Here is a 19,017-nt window from a genome sequence, read left to right as displayed (position 1 = left end):
TTTAAGCAGAATCGTCAACTGAAATCTGCGCAGATTATCAAAAATACGACACATTTATAGGACATAAAGGGTCTCTGCGGCAAAAGTGAAAGTAGCCTACCAGCGGCCAGTGGGTGAAATGTTTCGAAATGTCGCTTTGCACAGCAAAGCACCCGTTTCAATAAAAGGATATATTAAAGTTTATATAGCCTACTTTTACATTTCCGCTGCTGTTCTAAAATGGTTTTCGCCAGCTTGAATCCCAGTGCAGGAGCTGTAGGTTAGCCTACCACAGAAACGTAAGTGGTTAGTTGATTGCTGTGGTGACTCGTGACACTCGCGAACAGCACTGAAGACGCACTTTGCCGGTACAACTTGAATATTATTATTATCATAAACTTTTCATTAACTTCGGTAGGCTGTAGGCTACAACAGGGGAATTATAATTGCCTGCTTTTTCTGCAGAGAGCCGATCTCTGTTGATGTGTCTTAATTTTTTTTATCGATCGTTTGTTGGTAAAAGGTGAGAGACCTTGTGAGATTTTTGCCAAACAGCCAGGTGTGGCTCGCGAGCCATAGGTTCCCAACCACTGGTGTACACGAATCAATAGATTAAATTACGTGACCATTTCACGAACTGCCGTGAGACTGGGCTGGTCTGACAGGGTGGGGGGCGTGGCATCACGATGGTGGCTTTCCATCGTGATGTCGGTCAGTCATCACGATGGACGATGATAACCCTAGTAGAGATAGCCCTGGGGGTTCCAGGAAGATTTGTCTGCAAGGGTACCGTTTGAACGCACAGTTACCTGACAAATATTTTTAAGCAGTAATCCCTCCAGCACGAAGAAGATCCACTAAAATGCACTTTGACGGATAACAAAATTCAGTAAAGTCCTCCGTGTATTACATCTCAACACATTCTTTCCTTTCAATAAGCAGTAAACTACAGCAAAATAAAATAAACTTTGCAATTAATATTAATATATATATATATATATATATATAACGACATAGCTTAAACGACATAGAACACTGAGGCTACAGATAATCTACCTAAAAGTTTGGGGGCTCGTCCGGGATATTCCCAAGAAACACAGGACTGAGAAGTCATCCTAAAACAAGTTGTTTGAAATATGTATTGTTTTAATAGACTATTGTTGCCACTTTTACACAAATGCGTCATATATATTTTATAAAAATAATTGAACTGCAGAAAGAAATGAGAAACATCCCTTCCTAAATCGTTTTAAGGCAACACACTAGTTTTCTAAACTATTATTTTGACCCTCCCCAAGGGTTCCCCTTGTCAAACAATCACACTTCACTACAAATTTTAGCACATTATCCAGCTTTTGCTTAATATGAATGCCAAATTATTTACTTGTATGTGTATTATTTGCAATTGATGGATCTGAACATGAACTTTGCACATTAAATAAGATTGGGCAATGTTTTTTCTTATGAGTCCATAGATTAGATATTTGGATGAAACTCTTCCCACATGTAGAGCACTGGTGCGGTTTCTCTCCAGTATGAATTCTCTCATGATCTTTCAGGTTTCCTGACCAAGCAAAACTCTTTCCACAGTGTGAGCACTTGTAAGGTTTCTCTCCAGTATGCATTCTCCCATGATCTTTCAAGGATTTTGAGCAAGAGAAACTCTTTCCACAGTGTGAGCACTTGTACGGTTTCTCTCCAGTGTGAACTCTCTGGTGTGATTTTAAGGCACTGGATTTAATAAAGGTCTTCCCACAGTCAATGCAACAATGAGGTCTCACACCAGTATGAATACGCTCATGCTGTTTTAAAATGTGCAGTTCAGAAAAACTCTTCCCACAAAAAGAACAAACGTGAGGTCTCACACCAGCATGAACTTTAAGGTGTGCTCTTAAGCCTGATGCCAAAACAAAAGTTTTATCACACTGATCACAGCTGAATGATCTCAATCCAGAGTGAGAGAGCAGATGATTGTTGAGAACGCTTTTGTAAGTGAAACTCTTTCCACACTGAGAGCATGTGAACGGTTTTTCTCCAGTGTGAATTCTCATGTGCACATTTAGGTGTCTTTTATGAATGAAACTCTTTCCACACTGAGTGCATGTGAACAGATTTTCTCCTGTGTGAATCCTCATGTGCACATTTAGGTGTCCTTTACAAATGAAACTCTTTCCACAGTCAGTGCAGGTGAATAGTTTTTCTCCAGTGTGAATTCTCATGTGTCTCTTAAGGTCTGGTTTATGCCTGTAAATCTTTCCACACTCAGAGCAGGTAAAAAATCCTTTGACTCCAGATTTTCCAGCTTGTTTCTGTGTGAAATTCTCTTCAGTCTTTGAAACGACTGCATTTTCATCTTCATTTTTGAAATGATGAGTTTTTTGAAACAGCTGTTGATTGTCTTCATTCACTTCCATCGGGTCTAAAATCAACATATCAAATTCCCAAGATTATATTAAAGAAGGACAAATGAGAAACAAAGAAATAAAGTTAATTCTTAATTTAGCACAAATCTAGTTTACTACCGAGTCTTCTAGTATCTAGTTTTAGATGTACTGTTATATCCTCCTGAGAACCAGAACTTTATTTGTGTCTGAATTTAGTTTATGTCATTATACTGTTTGGAGAATCCAAGTTTTAAAAAAATATATATATATATATTATTCATATTTTATTATATGTCCTCTTTAGATGACACCAGGACTCAGTTATTAAAGGGGTTCTATTATGCTTTTTCACTTTTTCAACTTTGGTAAGTGTAAAAATTTGCAAAGTTACAAAGCTCAAAGTTCACTCCAATGGGATCAAACAAAATTCACTTTCCAAGAACTACAACAAACTAGAACAAGTTTGGACTAGAACGTGTTTTTACCAGGCTTTGTGAAGTCATAATGTTCCTCATTTAAATAATCCACGCCGACGGTATACGGGTTGGTTAAGCTGCATAAGAGAAGAGAATGTTGTCGCTATGTCAAAGAGACGCTGTTTTTTTCACCCAATTTCCAAAAACATTTGTTTAACCTTCCTATGGCTGATGAACTTAGAGCAGTTTAAATTTATTTTAAACAATGTTCCTGAACATATGATCCCAACGGTTATCTTTGTGCCGCACATTTTACGGAGAACAGCTTCCAGGAGTACAATGCAGGCTATACGCACAAAAGCTTCTCCTGAAATCGAGCAGTTCCAACTTTGTCAGGACAATCTGTTGTTTGTGGATCACAACTTGTAAGTATGTCTTATATGTAGTTGTGTTTTATTTTAACATTTCCAATTATAAGTTTTATGTAGTCGCTATGATGTAGGCTTGCTACAATAATCGGTGTTGACAGTGTTACCAGTGTTCAGAAACAACACCGGTTACCTCACTTGCTCACCTCGGCACCAAAAAATCATTTAGTTCTGTTAGAGAACAGACACTACAATTAAAAACTACGGTGTTTGCTTAATAAATCATGAGCTGTACGAGAGTCGCAGCACAGATCAGCAGCAGGAGTCAGATTTAATTTATCACGAGATTGAGGAGCTGATGATGATGCCGTAATATTTGATGTCAAAGCGAAACGTAAAAGTGCCTATATAAACGAATTTGTCATTGTACTGTTTTGTTGTTGTGTTTTTCATTAAGAATAATAGGCTAATGAACTCACCATTCAAGCAATCCGCCCCCGAATTGGCGCTCATTTGAAAGCAAAACTAAAATGCGCACGGCCCCACGTGTTCACGGGCGCATTTTACCATGGTATTGAGGTGCTATATGCATGGTTTTATCTGTGGTTATCATGATATGAATGTATGATATTATGGAAGACCAATAGTTAATTTAATGAAAATATTTAAGAATATTAAGAATGTTGAAATTTTACCGTATTAAAATTAGGTTATTACAATTTTTACAGATGTTACTGTTTTTGTTAATGAACATAAATTTAATAGCCTGACGTCGTCATACTCAGATTCTAGTCAAAATATGAGTCTGATACTGCTCCATTGGGCTGTGATTATGGGGCGTTTCAACCGAACCAGGAAAGAATTCATTCATTCACCTTTCCGATCGACAAATGATCGCGGTTCTCTGTTCCTCTTTTAGAATTAATGCGCTGTCGATATCTTCTATAACAGACGCGGTGGCGGAATCTACACATCTCAATTCTCCAGCGGCAGCCATCTTTGTTGTAAACAAATTCAACCCAATCGCTCTTTGGTGACGTGGATGATTACGTTACTGTTGATCATATGTTCATCATCGTATAAAGCCCGCCCTGACAATTTGCTTGGTCCGAACAGCTCTGATTCGAGCATAGTTGCTCCACAACGGATCAAGTCCAGACCGAACTTCCCGACCTAAAATGTTGTGGGCGGGGCTAAGTTCGGCTGGCATCCAGGCTATAAATTTACATCAGTCATTATGCTGTGTTCACACCAAACGCGAATAGATCGTCTGGCGCAAGTGATTTCCATGCTAAGTCAAAGTAAAGACGCGTTTACGCGCGTCTGGAGGTTCTGCGGCGCGAATGAGGCGTTTAGCGCGGTGATGCGAATTTGGACGCGCGAATGAGGCAAGTTGAGCGTCTGGCGCGAGTGATTTTATTTGGTGCTTTTTGTGCATTCACGCGTTTGACGCGAATTCGCGTCTGATGCCCGAGTTGAAAAATCTGACCTTTGGCGTCTGTTCGCGCCGCGTTAACCAATCAGGAGCCTGCTTGCTGCTGTCACGTGGTGAAGTAAAAACAAAGCAAACCTTTTATCACATAAAAACTTGATTTCAATATATGAGACATTTTCATTTTGTATTGAATGCTATTTATTCCATATCTAAATCTAGATAATATGAAACATTATTATTCTAATGTAAAGACAACCAACATACTTTAGTGTATAAGAACATAGTTTGTGTCTGGACAGTGTTGTGTGAGAAAAAAAAAAAAAAAAATCACAGGACATGTTAATTACTTTTGGAGGCTGGCTCCATTTATCATCAAAACAAAAATAAATTACAGATTAGGTGGGTGAGGGCGAGGGTGATCGCTTTGATGCGGGACAGCAGATCATCAAACTGGGCATGGGAGAGGCGGAAGTACCGCTGAAAGCGGCCGTCATCCAGGCGCAGCTACTGGAGCAAATGGTGAAACTCGCCAAACTGGGTACGCCACGGATCAAGGGTCTGGTGGACCCAAGTACATCGACGATGACCCCTACACCGCTGTTCTGCTCTCCAGAGCAAATACGAGCAGTGATCTGTCGATGAATGCTCAATTAACATCAGCCATCTTGCAAACAGACAACCGCCTAGCACTTGCCCCTCCTACAAGAAGCGGATTTTGCCTCGGACGCGCGTCAATTTCGCTTCAAACGCTTGGTTTATACGCGATTAGGACGCGCGAATGGATTCAAAATGCTCAAGCGTCCAACTACACGCGATAGACGTGAATTTGACACGCTATTCGCGTTTGGTGTGAACGCAGCATTAGACAATTTGTTAAAATTGCATTTATCTCACTAAATGTTTGCTCACTCATTGCATTTTTACAATGGGGTAATTTTGTTGTCAAGAATTTACACAAGGAAGCTTGATTTAAATTTTTCTTTGAATTAATTTGAAAAAAGTAGCACAAATAAATACAATAGAATCAAGATACCAATAAAGAGAAATAAAGAGAAGTTTTTGGATGGTCTAACATCAAAAATATTACAGAAATTGAATAAAGTATTCAACTGTAAAATAAATAACACTGGGTCTCCTGACTAAATTAAAAACATAGGCTACTAATCCTGATTCCTTAAAATTAAAGTTATCTTTTGTTGTTTTGAAAACAAAATGAATGAAAGCCATGGCCGCTGTCACTTTAAGAACTAGTGCACGGATCATATTATTTATAAATGATATGACTGATCATCTTCCAGTTTTTGCGATCTTTCAAAGATTTTTTACAAAGCCGAATGAAATTAGAACAAGCAATTATAAAATGATTCGACATAGAACACCAGAAGCCATTGCTGCCCTAGGGGAGGATTTAAAGAAACAAAACTGGAGTAAAGTTTATGTAAATTAAGATCCTAATAGAGCCTATTATGCTTTTTTAACAATACTGATTGAAAAATATGAAAAACATTTTTTTTCCAAGAAGTTTGTTAGGAAGTGCAAAAATGATGACAAACCATGGATTACAAAGGGACTAGAGAAGGCGTGTAGAAAGAAGAATGCATTATACAGGAAATTTATAGCAACTAGGACAAAACAAGCTGAAAATATTTATAAAATATTTAAAAATAAATTAATAAGTATTATAAGATTTAGTAAAAAGGACTATTATCATACATTATTGAATAGGTATAAGAGTAACACAAAAAAAAAAAACATGGAAAGTACTTAACAGTATAATTATAAAGAATACTGGAAAAGTAGATTACCCAAATTATTTTGTAAATGAAGATTCAGAAATTATAAATAAAGTGAATGACACTGTCAATACATTTAATGAGTGTTTTGTAATTGGTTATAAGTTAGCACAAGAGATTGTGGAGCAGAGAACTGAGGACAGGCCAGATGAAGTAAATATTTCTAGTAATAATCATTCAATATTTATTAGGGGAGCTCATGAAATGGAAATACTTGATATTGTTAATAATTGTAAGAATAAAAATTAAACTGATTGTAATGATATTGACATGTCATTATTAAAAAATATAATAGAATATATAGTAAAATAGCCTGGCAAGCCAGACCTACATCAAGATGTTGGGTCTGGCAACTCACCATAGACACGGCTCAATCCGAGGGGCGGGATAAACGGCTGTCTTTCAAATTCACTCTGCACGCAATAGGACAGCGCTTCACCCAACCAGAGCGTTTTCCCAACAGCGGAGCTAACGTTAGTTGATAGATTCAACTTTTGCCATATCTGGCCGGCAAAACTACGAACACATCTTCCTTTTTTTAAGAATGACTTCAGTGCTGTTCTATGCTCTTTTCTCAAAGAAAAACTCAACTCCAAGTCCTCCAGAATCGCGGACAAAGCCGATTCGAAAGATGTTCGCCAGCAGCAGGTTTTCTTTGTTTTCAAGTGGCAGGGAACCGTCGCAAGTTCACTCTGTCGTCATATGTTAAGCCCGCCCCGCCTACTCTATACACGACGTGATTGGCCTGACCCAATTTAGGTTTTTGCAGCTCGAAAGTCAATGGAGAGTTGCTAGACCCACCTGGCTGCAAAATACATTTTGCTGCCGCTAGGGTGCGTCTAGATTTCTAGGCTAATAGTAAAACCATTTACACATATTAGTAATCAACCATTTTTAACAGGTATATTTCCAAATGATTTGAAAACAGCCAAAGTTATTCCTATTTTTAGAAGTGGAAACAGACATCTTTTTTCCAATTACAGACCAATTTCTCTACTTTCCCAGTTCACCAATTTTTTAGAGAAACTATTTGTGCGCAGGCTTGATAATTTCATAGATAAACAAACTATTGAGTGAACATCAGTATGGCTTTAAATTTTCTGAATGAAAATTCATTATATATTTTGAGTTTATTTACCAGTATTCATTCACTCTTCAATTTCAGCTAAAATGCAATGCCCGACATTACTGACTATTATTGGGTTATTTGAGACAGTCATATTCCCTTTAGATAGGCTATTTCTTGTTCAATATCATTGATGATATTAAAGGTCCCGTATTATGCCCCTTTTCACAAGATGTAAAATAAGTCTCTGATGTCCCCAGAGCGTGTATGTGAAGTTTCAGCTCAAAATACCCAACAGATCATTTTTTTCAGCATGTTTAAATTGTCATTTTTTGGGGCACAGAAAAACGCGCTGTTTTAGTGTGTGCCCTTTAAATGCAAATAAGCTGCTGCTGGACGACCCAGGGGGCGGAGCTTCATGAGCTCGCGCGCTCAGTCTGTCAGGACAATTTCATCTCACAGAATGATGATAATATCAGAAACTCTCATAACGGTGTTCATTTCGAGTCGGACAATAATGCCTACAGAGTCAGAGTGCTGTATAGAGATGGAAAAGGTATAGTTTAGTAGTTTAATTACGGTTATTATAACGTATTTGTCATCTGCTTGTATGTATTCATTATTTATTAAGCCTACAAGTCTGCTGTCTGAATGATGATCAAACATATACTGATGAGTTTAATAAAGTTTATTGTACATCACACAAAAGATGAAGCGTCAGTTTTACTTCAGAAAATCACCGTAAGAGCTGAGTAAACACAGTAAGTTATAAGAAGTGCGCAAGTACATAAACGAATTTCGGTAGAATTGAGGGAGCATTCCTGTGGGCGGAGGTTAGTCAAAAAACGGTTCTAGTGACGTCATTAAAGAAGGAAGTAGAGGGATGTAGTCCAAACGGGCCGTTCGATGTAGGCGACTTCTGTTAAATAAAATATCTCGCTTGGCATTGAACTTTGAGCTTTATAATTTTACAGATATTATTTATGCTCTAACAGCAACATTACACACTAACTAAAGTTTGAAACATGGGATCACGAAGAACGGGACCTTTAATAATGCAGCAATGTTATTTTGGAATGACAATAATCACTTACTATCATGAAAAAGAAAATTAAGTGCAAGTTGTGCAGTGCCAATTAATTTGCATTGCATGTTCTCAAAGAAATTCAATAAAATGTAATGTTCAGAGGAAAAAAGTTTGTGCCTGGATCTCAAAGTGATATGCGAGTTTTCATCTTAATGTTCCTCGTCAGTCATTAAAGAGAATTAAGGAAAACACCAACCTATTTGTTCCTCTGTATCTTCATCTTTTATTCTGCAGGGTTCTTCCTTAATCTCCATCTTTACAATAGTATGTCTGTAGTTTCTCCTGGAGTAATTCCTCCTGCTTGCTTCTTCTCCTGTGAGAAGATGGGAATATTCCCAGCATTTAAACTCTCATGCAGAACCCTTATTGTTTAGAATCAATACAACTCCTAAAGCTGATTTTTATTTTATTTCATAAAATGAAGACACAACTCATAATCTACACAAATTGTAATGTGAAAAACCAGTCAGTAACGAGTTTACGTTTTACGAGTGTAGTGAACAACATCAGTCGGTTCATTTCGATTCATTTCTGAGTGATTCACTAAATGAACTGACTCGTTTAGTCGTTTGGATTTAAATTTCTCCTAATAAATGCTAAAATGAATGTACTCACAGTCTGAAAAACAGCAGATTTAGGGCAGAATGAACGGCTGTGTTCCACTTCTCATGTTTATGTCCCCTTCCCTCGCTCACTTCTCTTCTTCTCCTAGACTCAGATGTGTGTCATTGCTTCGGTTGCTCGAGCGCCTCTACTGGCGGAAACCATATTAATGAAGGAAAACACCAATCTATTTGTTCCTCTGTATCTTCTTTTATTCTGCAGGGTTCTTCCTTAATCTCCATCTTTACAATAGTATGTCCGTAGTTTCTCCTGGAGTAATTCCTCCTGCTTGCTGCTTCTTCTCCTGTGGGAAGATGGGAATATTCCCAGCATTTAAACTCTCATGAACGGCTGTGGGAGCTTCACTGACTGAAGGAGTGAATTGAGGTCATTGTTGCTCATTTAGCAGATGATCAAAAATCATTATAAATGAAAGAATCATCAAAATGTATCATACCAATTACACAATTAGAAGCCAATTCAAAAATAAAAAATGTAATTGTGAATCACATTGTAGCCACCCAGTAATTATGTGCTCCTGTACATGGTTTTACTGCAGCTGTATGGGAAATAGCAGTGTTCCACGTACAAGACAAATAAATTCAAATAAACAAATAAACATATTCACACACGTAACTTTGAAATTGCCGAACAATTCCAGTGTTACAGTCATTCCAATCTTACACAAGACACACAATCTAGAAAAAAAGTATACTTTATTGTATTTGAAATATATTCCCTTTATCAATAGTACATTGCAAATATACAAAAAAAAATAAAAAATTACTCTCTTTAAATATATTAAAAGTATATTAGTATCATGCTTTTACCTATTTTAACACTACAACTTCTAACACACTTTAAAATAATTGTACTTTAGTATATTTTCTAAAAATATACTTTAAGTGAAAATTCTGTTTATTTTTTAAGTGTAATTATTTGCACTTAAAGATATATTTTAGGTATATTTTTAACTGTGCTGAAAATGATCTTTGTAACAATGCATTGAAAGTATAATTTTTCAAATATATTATAGTATACAATAGTATATTGTACAAAGTATAGCTAAATAACATTCGTTTATTAATGTGCATTTGTTATTGAACACAAAGTGTGCAATTTGTAGTATTTGGAATAAGCCAAAGGTATTACTGAGTATTTACTTTTTTACTCAAATATAATACACTTATGATATATTGTTTGTATGTTTCGAAGACAATCGTAATGAATTTGTAATGTAATTGTAACACAAATAAAATACACTTTAATATCTCTAATCAAGCATGTAATTAGTCCCTACACAGACATTTTTTAAATTATACTTGAAGTTGTTCAAATTTAGCAGACAAAAGTGCACTAAAAACACATAAAAGTTATGCTTTACTACAATTTAATTACAACTATAATATACTTAGTACAAAATTAGTTGTTTCAAAACGGCACACTTCAAGTTAACTAATCATTTACACACTTGAGGTATCCTGAATTACACTGGTAAGTATACTTAGCTTTTTTTTCACCAGGGTAACATCTACAACCTTTAACCTATAAGTGTTGCATTCAACATTACAGTAAAGCTGTCTGTGTTTTAAAGAATAAACTCAACTAGTCTATTTGAGCACAATGTGTTTAACATGATTTTTAATACAAATGTGAAAATACAGAGAAATTCATGCCTGACAGTAGAGACACAGTGGTGTGTTAAGTTTCCCTTAAATACCCACCACAGGACAAAACACATATTTACTACACAAATATAGACCTTCAGAACTGAATTTTATGTATTTACAGCCTAATACAACACTGTAGGACTGTCTTATGATTATTTATTTTAGTTAATGAGCTGATGACATCATCTAGTGCAAAACATTATATAAAAAAAAAAAACTTTTAGGATCTATGATAACTGCAGAAAGCCCAAACTGCAGACAGGATTTGCATTTCACATGTCGGCAAATTAAATGTAATCTGCTAAATTGCCAGTGCGAGCACGCTCTAACATCAATGCACCGGGAAAAAAATCTAATTAATTTACAGAATACAATTAGAACAGAATACATCTTTCTAATAAATAAAAATAAAAAACGAAATAAGTCAGAAGTCACAAAGTGCAGAACAAATGTATGCAAAATGTCTAAAGTCTAGGGGAACATATTCAAAACACAAGGCATAAATAGTTAAATTAGATAACCCTGGGTGATCAATAAATAAAATTAAAATAAAGAAATTATTAAAACAACGATAGCCAGAATTGTCAACTTTGTCTTTTTAACTGCACGAGACAACAATAAATGCAAATTCTATTCAAACCTTATTAATAAAGCATAATATATAGCCTACAGAAATAGCCTACAGAAAAGCATATGAACGCAACGGGTTTAATTACACGTTAAGCATTTTCCTCACATAGAAAACCGTTATTATAAAGAAAACACTTAACGTGGCTTTCTAGAGAAACGTGTTGCGTTCATATTCTAGGTTCATCTTCTTATCTGCACATGGTATGGTTTCTTAAAGGTGCTCTAAGCAATGTCATGCGTTTTCGGACCTTTACCACGACTGTTCCCTGCTGGTGGAATGATCTGCCTAACTCAACCAGAGCTGCTGAGTCCATAGCCACTTTCAAGAAACGGCTGAAGACGCTTCTTTTTCGACATTTTCGTTGTCCTACTGTTAGTTTAACTGCTTCTATTGTTCTCATTTGTAAGTCGCTTTGGATAAAAGCGTCTGCTAAATGAATAAATGTAAATGTTTTTAGGCTGAAACATTTTTTGTCACATACAGTAAACATCTCCTCACGATCCGCTAGCTGCCTGTCCCCTGAACACACTGTAAAAAAACGAGTTCTCTGTAGACAGCCCAGGCTCCACAAACGGCAACAAAAACAAACTGGCCCAGCCTGGACCACGAAACATAACAAACAGTGTTCCAGCCAATAACCGACAAGAATGATTTGGGGATGGGGGGTTAGTGCGCATGCACATGAAGGGGTGTGTGGGGAGTGGAGGAGAGAGAAGCTTGAAGAGGGAAGATAGCTAGAGGAGAGATGTCCTAGACAACGACTAACGTTAGAATTATATTCTCTTGAATTTTGATATGGCCGACACACGACCAAAGAGACGACGTTCCGATGAGCAAATAGCAAAGGAGGGAACGTCAACAAGAAGTGACGTCACCCAACATCACTTAGAGCACCTTTAATAAGGGGTGTACTGTGTACAGAATTTGATATTTTAAGCGTTTTTAGAATCTCCCGAGGAAAACCGACTTGTTAATGTTGGCCAGCAGAAGTGCGATCATGGTATTCCTGATGCTAAATCCAGCCTTGGATAATATCCTTTCTGATGGTGTGCATCCACACTTTAGATTTTTTCCATCACAGACATTGTTAAATACTTAAATGCTGCCAAGATGCTTCTCTGTCGGTTACGGGTCGTGGAAAGTGAAACTTAAATCTGTCACAGGACCTCTGAAGATTCGACTGTGAGATTAGTAGTCGAATCAGGCTCCTCCTATCGAAGCATAGAATCTTCAACTATTCGGGGTCACCCCTAGTGACAATTAAGCAAAAATGTAGTCATTTTTTCAGTTTTTATCTGCTTTTAAATGCTGGGGAATATTCCCATGAATAGTGGCTTCCTCGGGTCCCAGTACCAATCTGTAACAAAGAATACTATAGCACATTCACAGATACACAGCTTCTTCAAGGTTGAAGTTTGTTCACATATAGGAGAAATACTTACAGAAATATAATGTATTTGATGATTCACAATTTCTAAATGTGTTCTTTGTTATAATGTTCAGTTTAGAGCAGATTTGAATCATTCTAAATTAATCAATTATTTCTGGTTGCAGTATTTTAAGTCCTTTCAGTATTTGAAATTGTTCCTGTATGTTAGCAGTAAATTAGGCTATAGTTAACTTTTTTAGTTAACGTTTAATTTTTCCCTGCGCAATAGTATAAGGCTAGCAACTTCCTTTTATGATTGGTCAAATGCTGTTATTTACAGTTTGTGAATAATCATATGTAGAGAATTTTAATATTTAATTTGCATTTTACATAATTCAAAACCGTTAATCTAATGTTGATGGTTATCGTTTTTCAGAGGGAAAGCTTTTTTGTAATTTTATCAACAAGGGGGATTAGGTTTTTTCATTGCATAAAATGACAATACAACTAAAAATTTTCACAAATTGTAATGTGAAAAAAAAATTAACAACATCAGTTGGTTCATTTCGATTCATTTCTGAGTGATTCACTAAATGAACAGACTCGTTTAGTTGTTTAGATTTAGATTTCTCCTACTAAATGATAAAATGAATGTGCTCAGTCTGAAAAACAGCAGATTAAGAGCAGAATGAACGGCTGTGTTCCACTTCTCGTGTTAATGTTCCCTTCCCTCGCTCACTTCTCTTCGGATGCGTGTCATTGCTTCGGTTGCTCGAGCGCCTCTACTGGCGGAACACAGGCAATGCGTCGCGCTGAAGTGAAAGTGAAAGTTGCTCATTCAAAGAGATGCCAAGAAATTCTAGCAGATCTTGAAAAGTTAGGAGGAAACATTATTTAACCTCTGTAATGAAATCTTTATCTGTGTGATTTCTTATGTGCACATTAATGTTTCCTTTATGAAACTCTTTACACATTGTTTGCATGAAATTCTTTTTAGTCTGTGAAATTCTTCATTTGCTAAATGATTAGGTTCTTGAAACGGATGCTTCTTGTATTCATTCACTTCCATTGGGTCTCAAATCATTTAATTGCTATAATTTAATAAAAGAAGGGCAAATTAAAAAAACAAAAGAGCTGACTGTTATTTCTTTAAGATATTTTAGTCTATTTCTTCTCAAAAGTGGTGTTTTTATGCCGAAATGAGCTCTATATTTGCTCAATGAGCCCTTTCCTTAAGTTAATAACTAATGATCTTTGCAACGGAAGTGAATCAATCAAAACTAACTTTAGCTGGACTATTACTTTACTCTAGAGCTGCTGTAAAGCCAAAACAATCTCTGTTACTTTAATTTCCTATTATCACTGTAAAGCTGCTTTGAAACAGTCTATATTGTTAAAAGCGCTATATAAATGAAGGTGACTTGACCAGGTTTCATTTATTAGTTACATTAAATAGCCTATCGCTCAACATAACTCATAATCTGTCATGTGAATAACTGCTCAGTAACGGTCTTAAGGTACTATATGTAGCCATTGGATTATTTCAAGTCGGACATGACGAAAGTAATAATTTAGGATTCATTGATGCGCTCCGGCTGGTTTATTTGTGTTTTTTAATTACTAAAATGAACTGACCCTTAAGAGTCATTTGTTCGGGGATCGGACACTGGTCGAGCTCAATGCATTTACAAGTTTTTAATTTATGCATCATTTACTCTCCCTCATGTCGTTTCAAACCTGTATGACTTTCTTTCTGTGGAACATAAGAGAAGATCATTTGAGAAATGTCTCAGTATTTTGTTTGTTCATACAATGGAAGTCAATGGTAACCAAAACATTTTGACTTTCAACATTCTTCAAAATATCTTCTTTTATGTTCAGCAAAAGAAAGTAAGTCATACACCTTTAAAACGACACAACGGAAAGTAAATGATGACATAATTTTCTTTATTGGGTGAACTATCCCTTTAACGAGTTTTTATTCAAATGGAAATATATATATTTTTAAATTTAAAAAATGATTTGAAAAGGAGCCGTGAAGTCGGGCACTTTCTGCTTCCCGTAGTGACACTCTTGCTGCATTTGTGTACTTTATCACAGACGAAGTGGATGAGATTCAATATTTGTAATTTCAGACATTTTCATGAAGCAACAGAAACACTTTTCATGTACTGCTTATACAGTGCCATTTGTACAATAATAGTTCAAGTGGAATGACTTTAATAATAGAATGACATTAATAATAGTGCATCACCTCTTCACAGCCAGACTTGCTAAATTAATTTGTACAGAATATTGACGGAAATAGTTCTCAGACGGAGATCCCAATTCGTTGGTAACTTCCGAAATGACGTCGAACGTGACCGACTAGTCAACTAGGGAACTAGTTTCACCATATTTACTCCCTAACATAAGCATTTATAAACATTTAACATTTCCACCTGAAACCAGGCATTTTGAATTTCCAACAATCCTCACCTAATTTTAACAAATTTCTCAAATCATCTCAGTTGCAAACAACTCTTTTGATTTATCAGAATATCAGACTATTTACTTGAAAGTGACGGATCTGAACATGGACTTTGCTTATTCTGGAAAATTTGGGCAATGCTTTTTCTTATGATAGCGCAGACTAGCAAATCGGGTGAAACTCTTCCCACATGTAGAGCACTGGTACGGCTTCTCTCCAGTATGAACTCTCTCATGCTCTTTCAAGGATTTTGAGCAAGAGAAACTCTTTCCACAGTGTGAGCATTTGTACGGTTTCTCTCCAGTGTGAATCCTCTGGTGTTTTATCAAGGCGCTGGATGTAGAGAAGCTCTTCTCACAGTCAGAGCACACATGAGGTTTCACACCATTATGAATAGTCTCATGTTCTTTTAAATACTTCAGTAGTGAAAAACTCTTTCCACAGAAAGTACAAAGGTGAGGCTTCACAGCAGCATGAACTTTAAGGTGTGCGCATAAGTTCGATGAAGAAACAAATTTTTTACCACACTGATCACAGCTGAATGATCTCACTCCAGAGTGAGAGCGCAGATGATCTTTGAAATTACTATAATGTGTGAAACTCTTTCCACACTGAGAGCATGTGAAAGGTTTTTCTCCAGAGTGAATTCTCATGTGCTCATTTAGGTATCCTTTTCGAAAGAAACTCTTTCCACACTGAGTGCAAGAGAACGGCCTTTCTCCAGTGTGAATCCTCATGTGTACATTAAGCCTTGATTTGATTGTGTAACTCTTTCCACACTCAGAGCAAGTTAAAGATCCGTTGACTCCAGTTTTTCCAGCACTTTTCTGTGTAAATTGTTTTTCAGTCTGTGAAATAATGTTTCCATCTTCATTTGTGAAATGAGGTTTTCGAAACTCATGTTTCAAAACATTCACATCAATAGGATCTAAAATTCAATTAAAGGACGAATTAGTTAATTATTAATGCTATTAATTATTATACATAATTAATACATTAGCATGTAGCCTTCAAATATTAAAGAGAATGAAGGAAAACACCAACCTGTTTGTTCTTCTGTATCTTCATCTTTTATTCTGTAGGGTTCCTCCTTAATCTCCATCTTTACAATAGTATGTCCGTAGTTTCTCCTGGAGTAATTCCTCCTGCTTGCTTCTTCACATGTGGGAAGATGGGGATATATAATTATTATAAATATAATAATATTCAGGTGCAAATAGTAGGGGAACATGCCCCCCTTAAAAACAAGGTGGATTTACTTTTAAACAGTAACATATTTAGATACAGGTTTAATATGTGCAGGATGATGTACATCATCTAATGTGTTATTTTAGGAAATAAATAGAAACTAGGTATGTCAATTTACACATGATCGATCATCCTTTAAATTATCGATCAATTAGTAGATTAATCGTTAGCCTTAAAGGTGCTCTAAGCGATGTTGGGTGACGTCACCTCTTGTTGACGTTCGAAGTATTGTCAAACAAAACGGAGGCTAGCTCGACCCTCCCTCCTCCTCGTCCCATCCCCTCCCCCTCTCTTCCGTGCTTCCTGAAACAGGATTTTCCGATGTAAATTTGGGACTTTGCGTGTTCCTTCTCCTTTTCCCTCTTCTTTGCTATTTGTTCATCGGAACGTCGTCTCTTTGGTCGTGTCGGCCATATCAAAATTCAAGAGAATATAATTCTAACGCAAGTCGTTGTCTGTTTTGAAATGTTGACTATATCCAAGTGTTCTTATTACTGTATAGATTTCATACTCCATTGCTATGGAACTGTTGTTCAAATGAACCTGATTATGCCTTTGGGCGCTTCAGTAAATAAATAAATTAAATATGTGGCAGCCGTTGTGTGCAGTAAACTTTCTTTTAACAAGCCTGTTGTACTGATGTGATGACCCGTTATAGTTTTAGTGCTAGTAAGCCTATTTAGAGGTGCGGATTAATTCAGGTAGGACTGTGTGTAGACATATTTTATTATGTGTATTATGAGGTGGTCCGCGAAAATTCTTGATTACAAATAGTGGTCCACACACACAAAAAGTTTGAAAACCCCTGGTCTAGGACATCCCTCCTCTAGCTGACCTCCCTCTTCATGCTTCTCTCTCCTCCACTCCCCTCACACCCCCCTTCATGTGCGCGCGCACTAACCCCTCAACCCCACTCCCACATCATTCTCGTTGGTTATTGGCTGGAACACTGTTTGTTATGTTTCGTGGTCCAGGCTGGGCCAGTTTGTTTTTCTTGCCGTTTGTGGAGCCTGGGCTGTCTACAGAGACCGCGTTTTTTTACAGTGTGTTCAGGGGACAGGCAGCTAGCGGATTGTGAGGAGATGTTTGCTGTATGTGACAAAAAAAATTTCAGCCTAAAAAAATGTGTGACATCGCTTAGAGCACCTTTAATACTGCAATATGCGTCTACTGCAGTGGCATATAGCCGACAGCATGACAGGGTGTGCAAATGCTGATCAAAACACCATGTTCCACACCAAATGAGAAGAGTTTTTAATCTAAATAAAGACCTAAAAGGATTGTAAAATGAGTCAATGTGATTGATCATTAATTATTAATAATCTAATATAAAGACTAATACAACGCGTCACCAATGCCTACTCAGATGCATGCATGTCAATAAGTAACTCCTGTTGTTGATATGCTTTTACTGGAACAACGCGCTGAAACCCGCTATTTTACATTTTGGTACTTGCTGATACCAATACCTGTGTTTTCACTGCATTTGTAATTTTTAAATATATTAGGTAGAGAAACCAAATGAATATGTATCATAATTCTTAATTTAATTTGTTTAACAATTATATATTTTCCTTCAGTTATTTTCATGCTTAATTACGCCTGTTAAAATGTATTGTACAAGCTTCTGTTCATTCTATTGTATATCATATTTGATCTTCTATTAAATAGTAAAACGCATATTTAGAAGTGCTTCAGCGGGGATCAATCAATGCTAAGGATTTTTTTACTAGCTTGGTTGTTGAAATGTCATTGAAATATCACAATACTCTATTACAATTTGTATACTACAGAAAAAAACTACTAGCTATACTATAATGTACCTTAAAAAAAATATTAAAGACAAGTAAAGTCAGTAATAAAACACGAACAAATATTCCAATTACAAAAAGCACAAATAAACCCAATATATGAAATAAAACAGTGAAATAAACAGTGCTTTTCATGTTTTCAGGTAGTTCTAACAGTATTTATCATGTACAGGATTTGAATAACTAATCAAATGTAAATGCACTGCATATAATCGTCGCTGTATAAATTAAATATAGATTATTCTTTATAAAGTAATTCTCTAAATATTTATATTTATAATATTTATATTCTCTAAAGTAATTCAGTCAAGAGCAGCGAGTGATTTCTTTGTCCATTGTTGTTTAATTAACATTTAAAGCACATCAGCAAGTTTATAAGCTGCTGTCTGTCCCTTTAAGACCGAATGTACGGATCCAATATAGTTTCATGCGTTTAACCCTCTGATGGTCCTCGGTCATTTCTGACCGAATAATTTTCTGTTTTGAATTTTTAAAAATCACAGCTTCATCGGAAGGTTATGATACTTGGTGACTTTTATGGAATTAGATATGTGAATACAAAAAAAAATTGAGGTCATGATCCGAGCATGAAGTTTCATTTTTAGGTGTCCGGTCACTTCTGACCGGGAAGGCCACGAACGTGACTCCTAAACGAAGACCATCAGAGGGTTAATTTCTCAACTGCAT

The 19,017-nt window shown here is 36.2% G+C and overlaps 2 protein-coding genes across 6 annotated transcripts in view; both read right to left on the bottom strand.

Annotated features, from left to right (window-relative positions):
- Window positions 1-9,173, bottom strand: part of LOC311097525 (uncharacterized protein) — a gene marked incomplete at its 3' end in the record, with an annotated part of 48,151 nt that extends 38,978 nt beyond the window's left edge. Inside the window, exon 1 of the mRNA XM_084137280.1 lies at window positions 9,144-9,173. The remainder of the gene's footprint in view (window positions 1-9,143) is intronic.
- Window positions 1-19,017, bottom strand: part of LOC311097516 (uncharacterized protein) — a 202,312-nt gene that overhangs the window by 135,181 nt on the left and 48,114 nt on the right. Inside the window, exons 3-4 of one of the 5 annotated variants that reach the window (XM_084137258.1) lie at window positions 16,316-16,426; window positions 14,748-16,199 (exon numbers count right to left, since the gene is read on the bottom strand). The exons of 3 other annotated variants lie outside the window; for them this stretch is intronic. In XM_084137258.1, coding sequence (XP_083993384.1) covers window positions 15,388-16,199; window positions 16,316-16,426 — 923 coding nt within the window. In that variant the 3' untranslated portion in view covers window positions 14,748-15,387. Of the gene's footprint in view, window positions 1-14,747; window positions 16,200-16,315; window positions 16,427-19,017 lie in introns of those variants that run through there. One more of the 5 variants, XM_084137259.1, reaches the window with a different exon arrangement.

This window comes from Abramis brama, assembly GCF_963993115.1.
Source record: "Abramis brama genome assembly, chromosome: 15".
Taxonomy (NCBI): Eukaryota; Metazoa; Chordata; class Actinopteri; order Cypriniformes; family Leuciscidae; genus Abramis; species Abramis brama.
The sequence above is the reverse complement of the archived record's forward strand: the minus strand, read 5'-3'. Positions and strand labels throughout refer to the sequence as shown.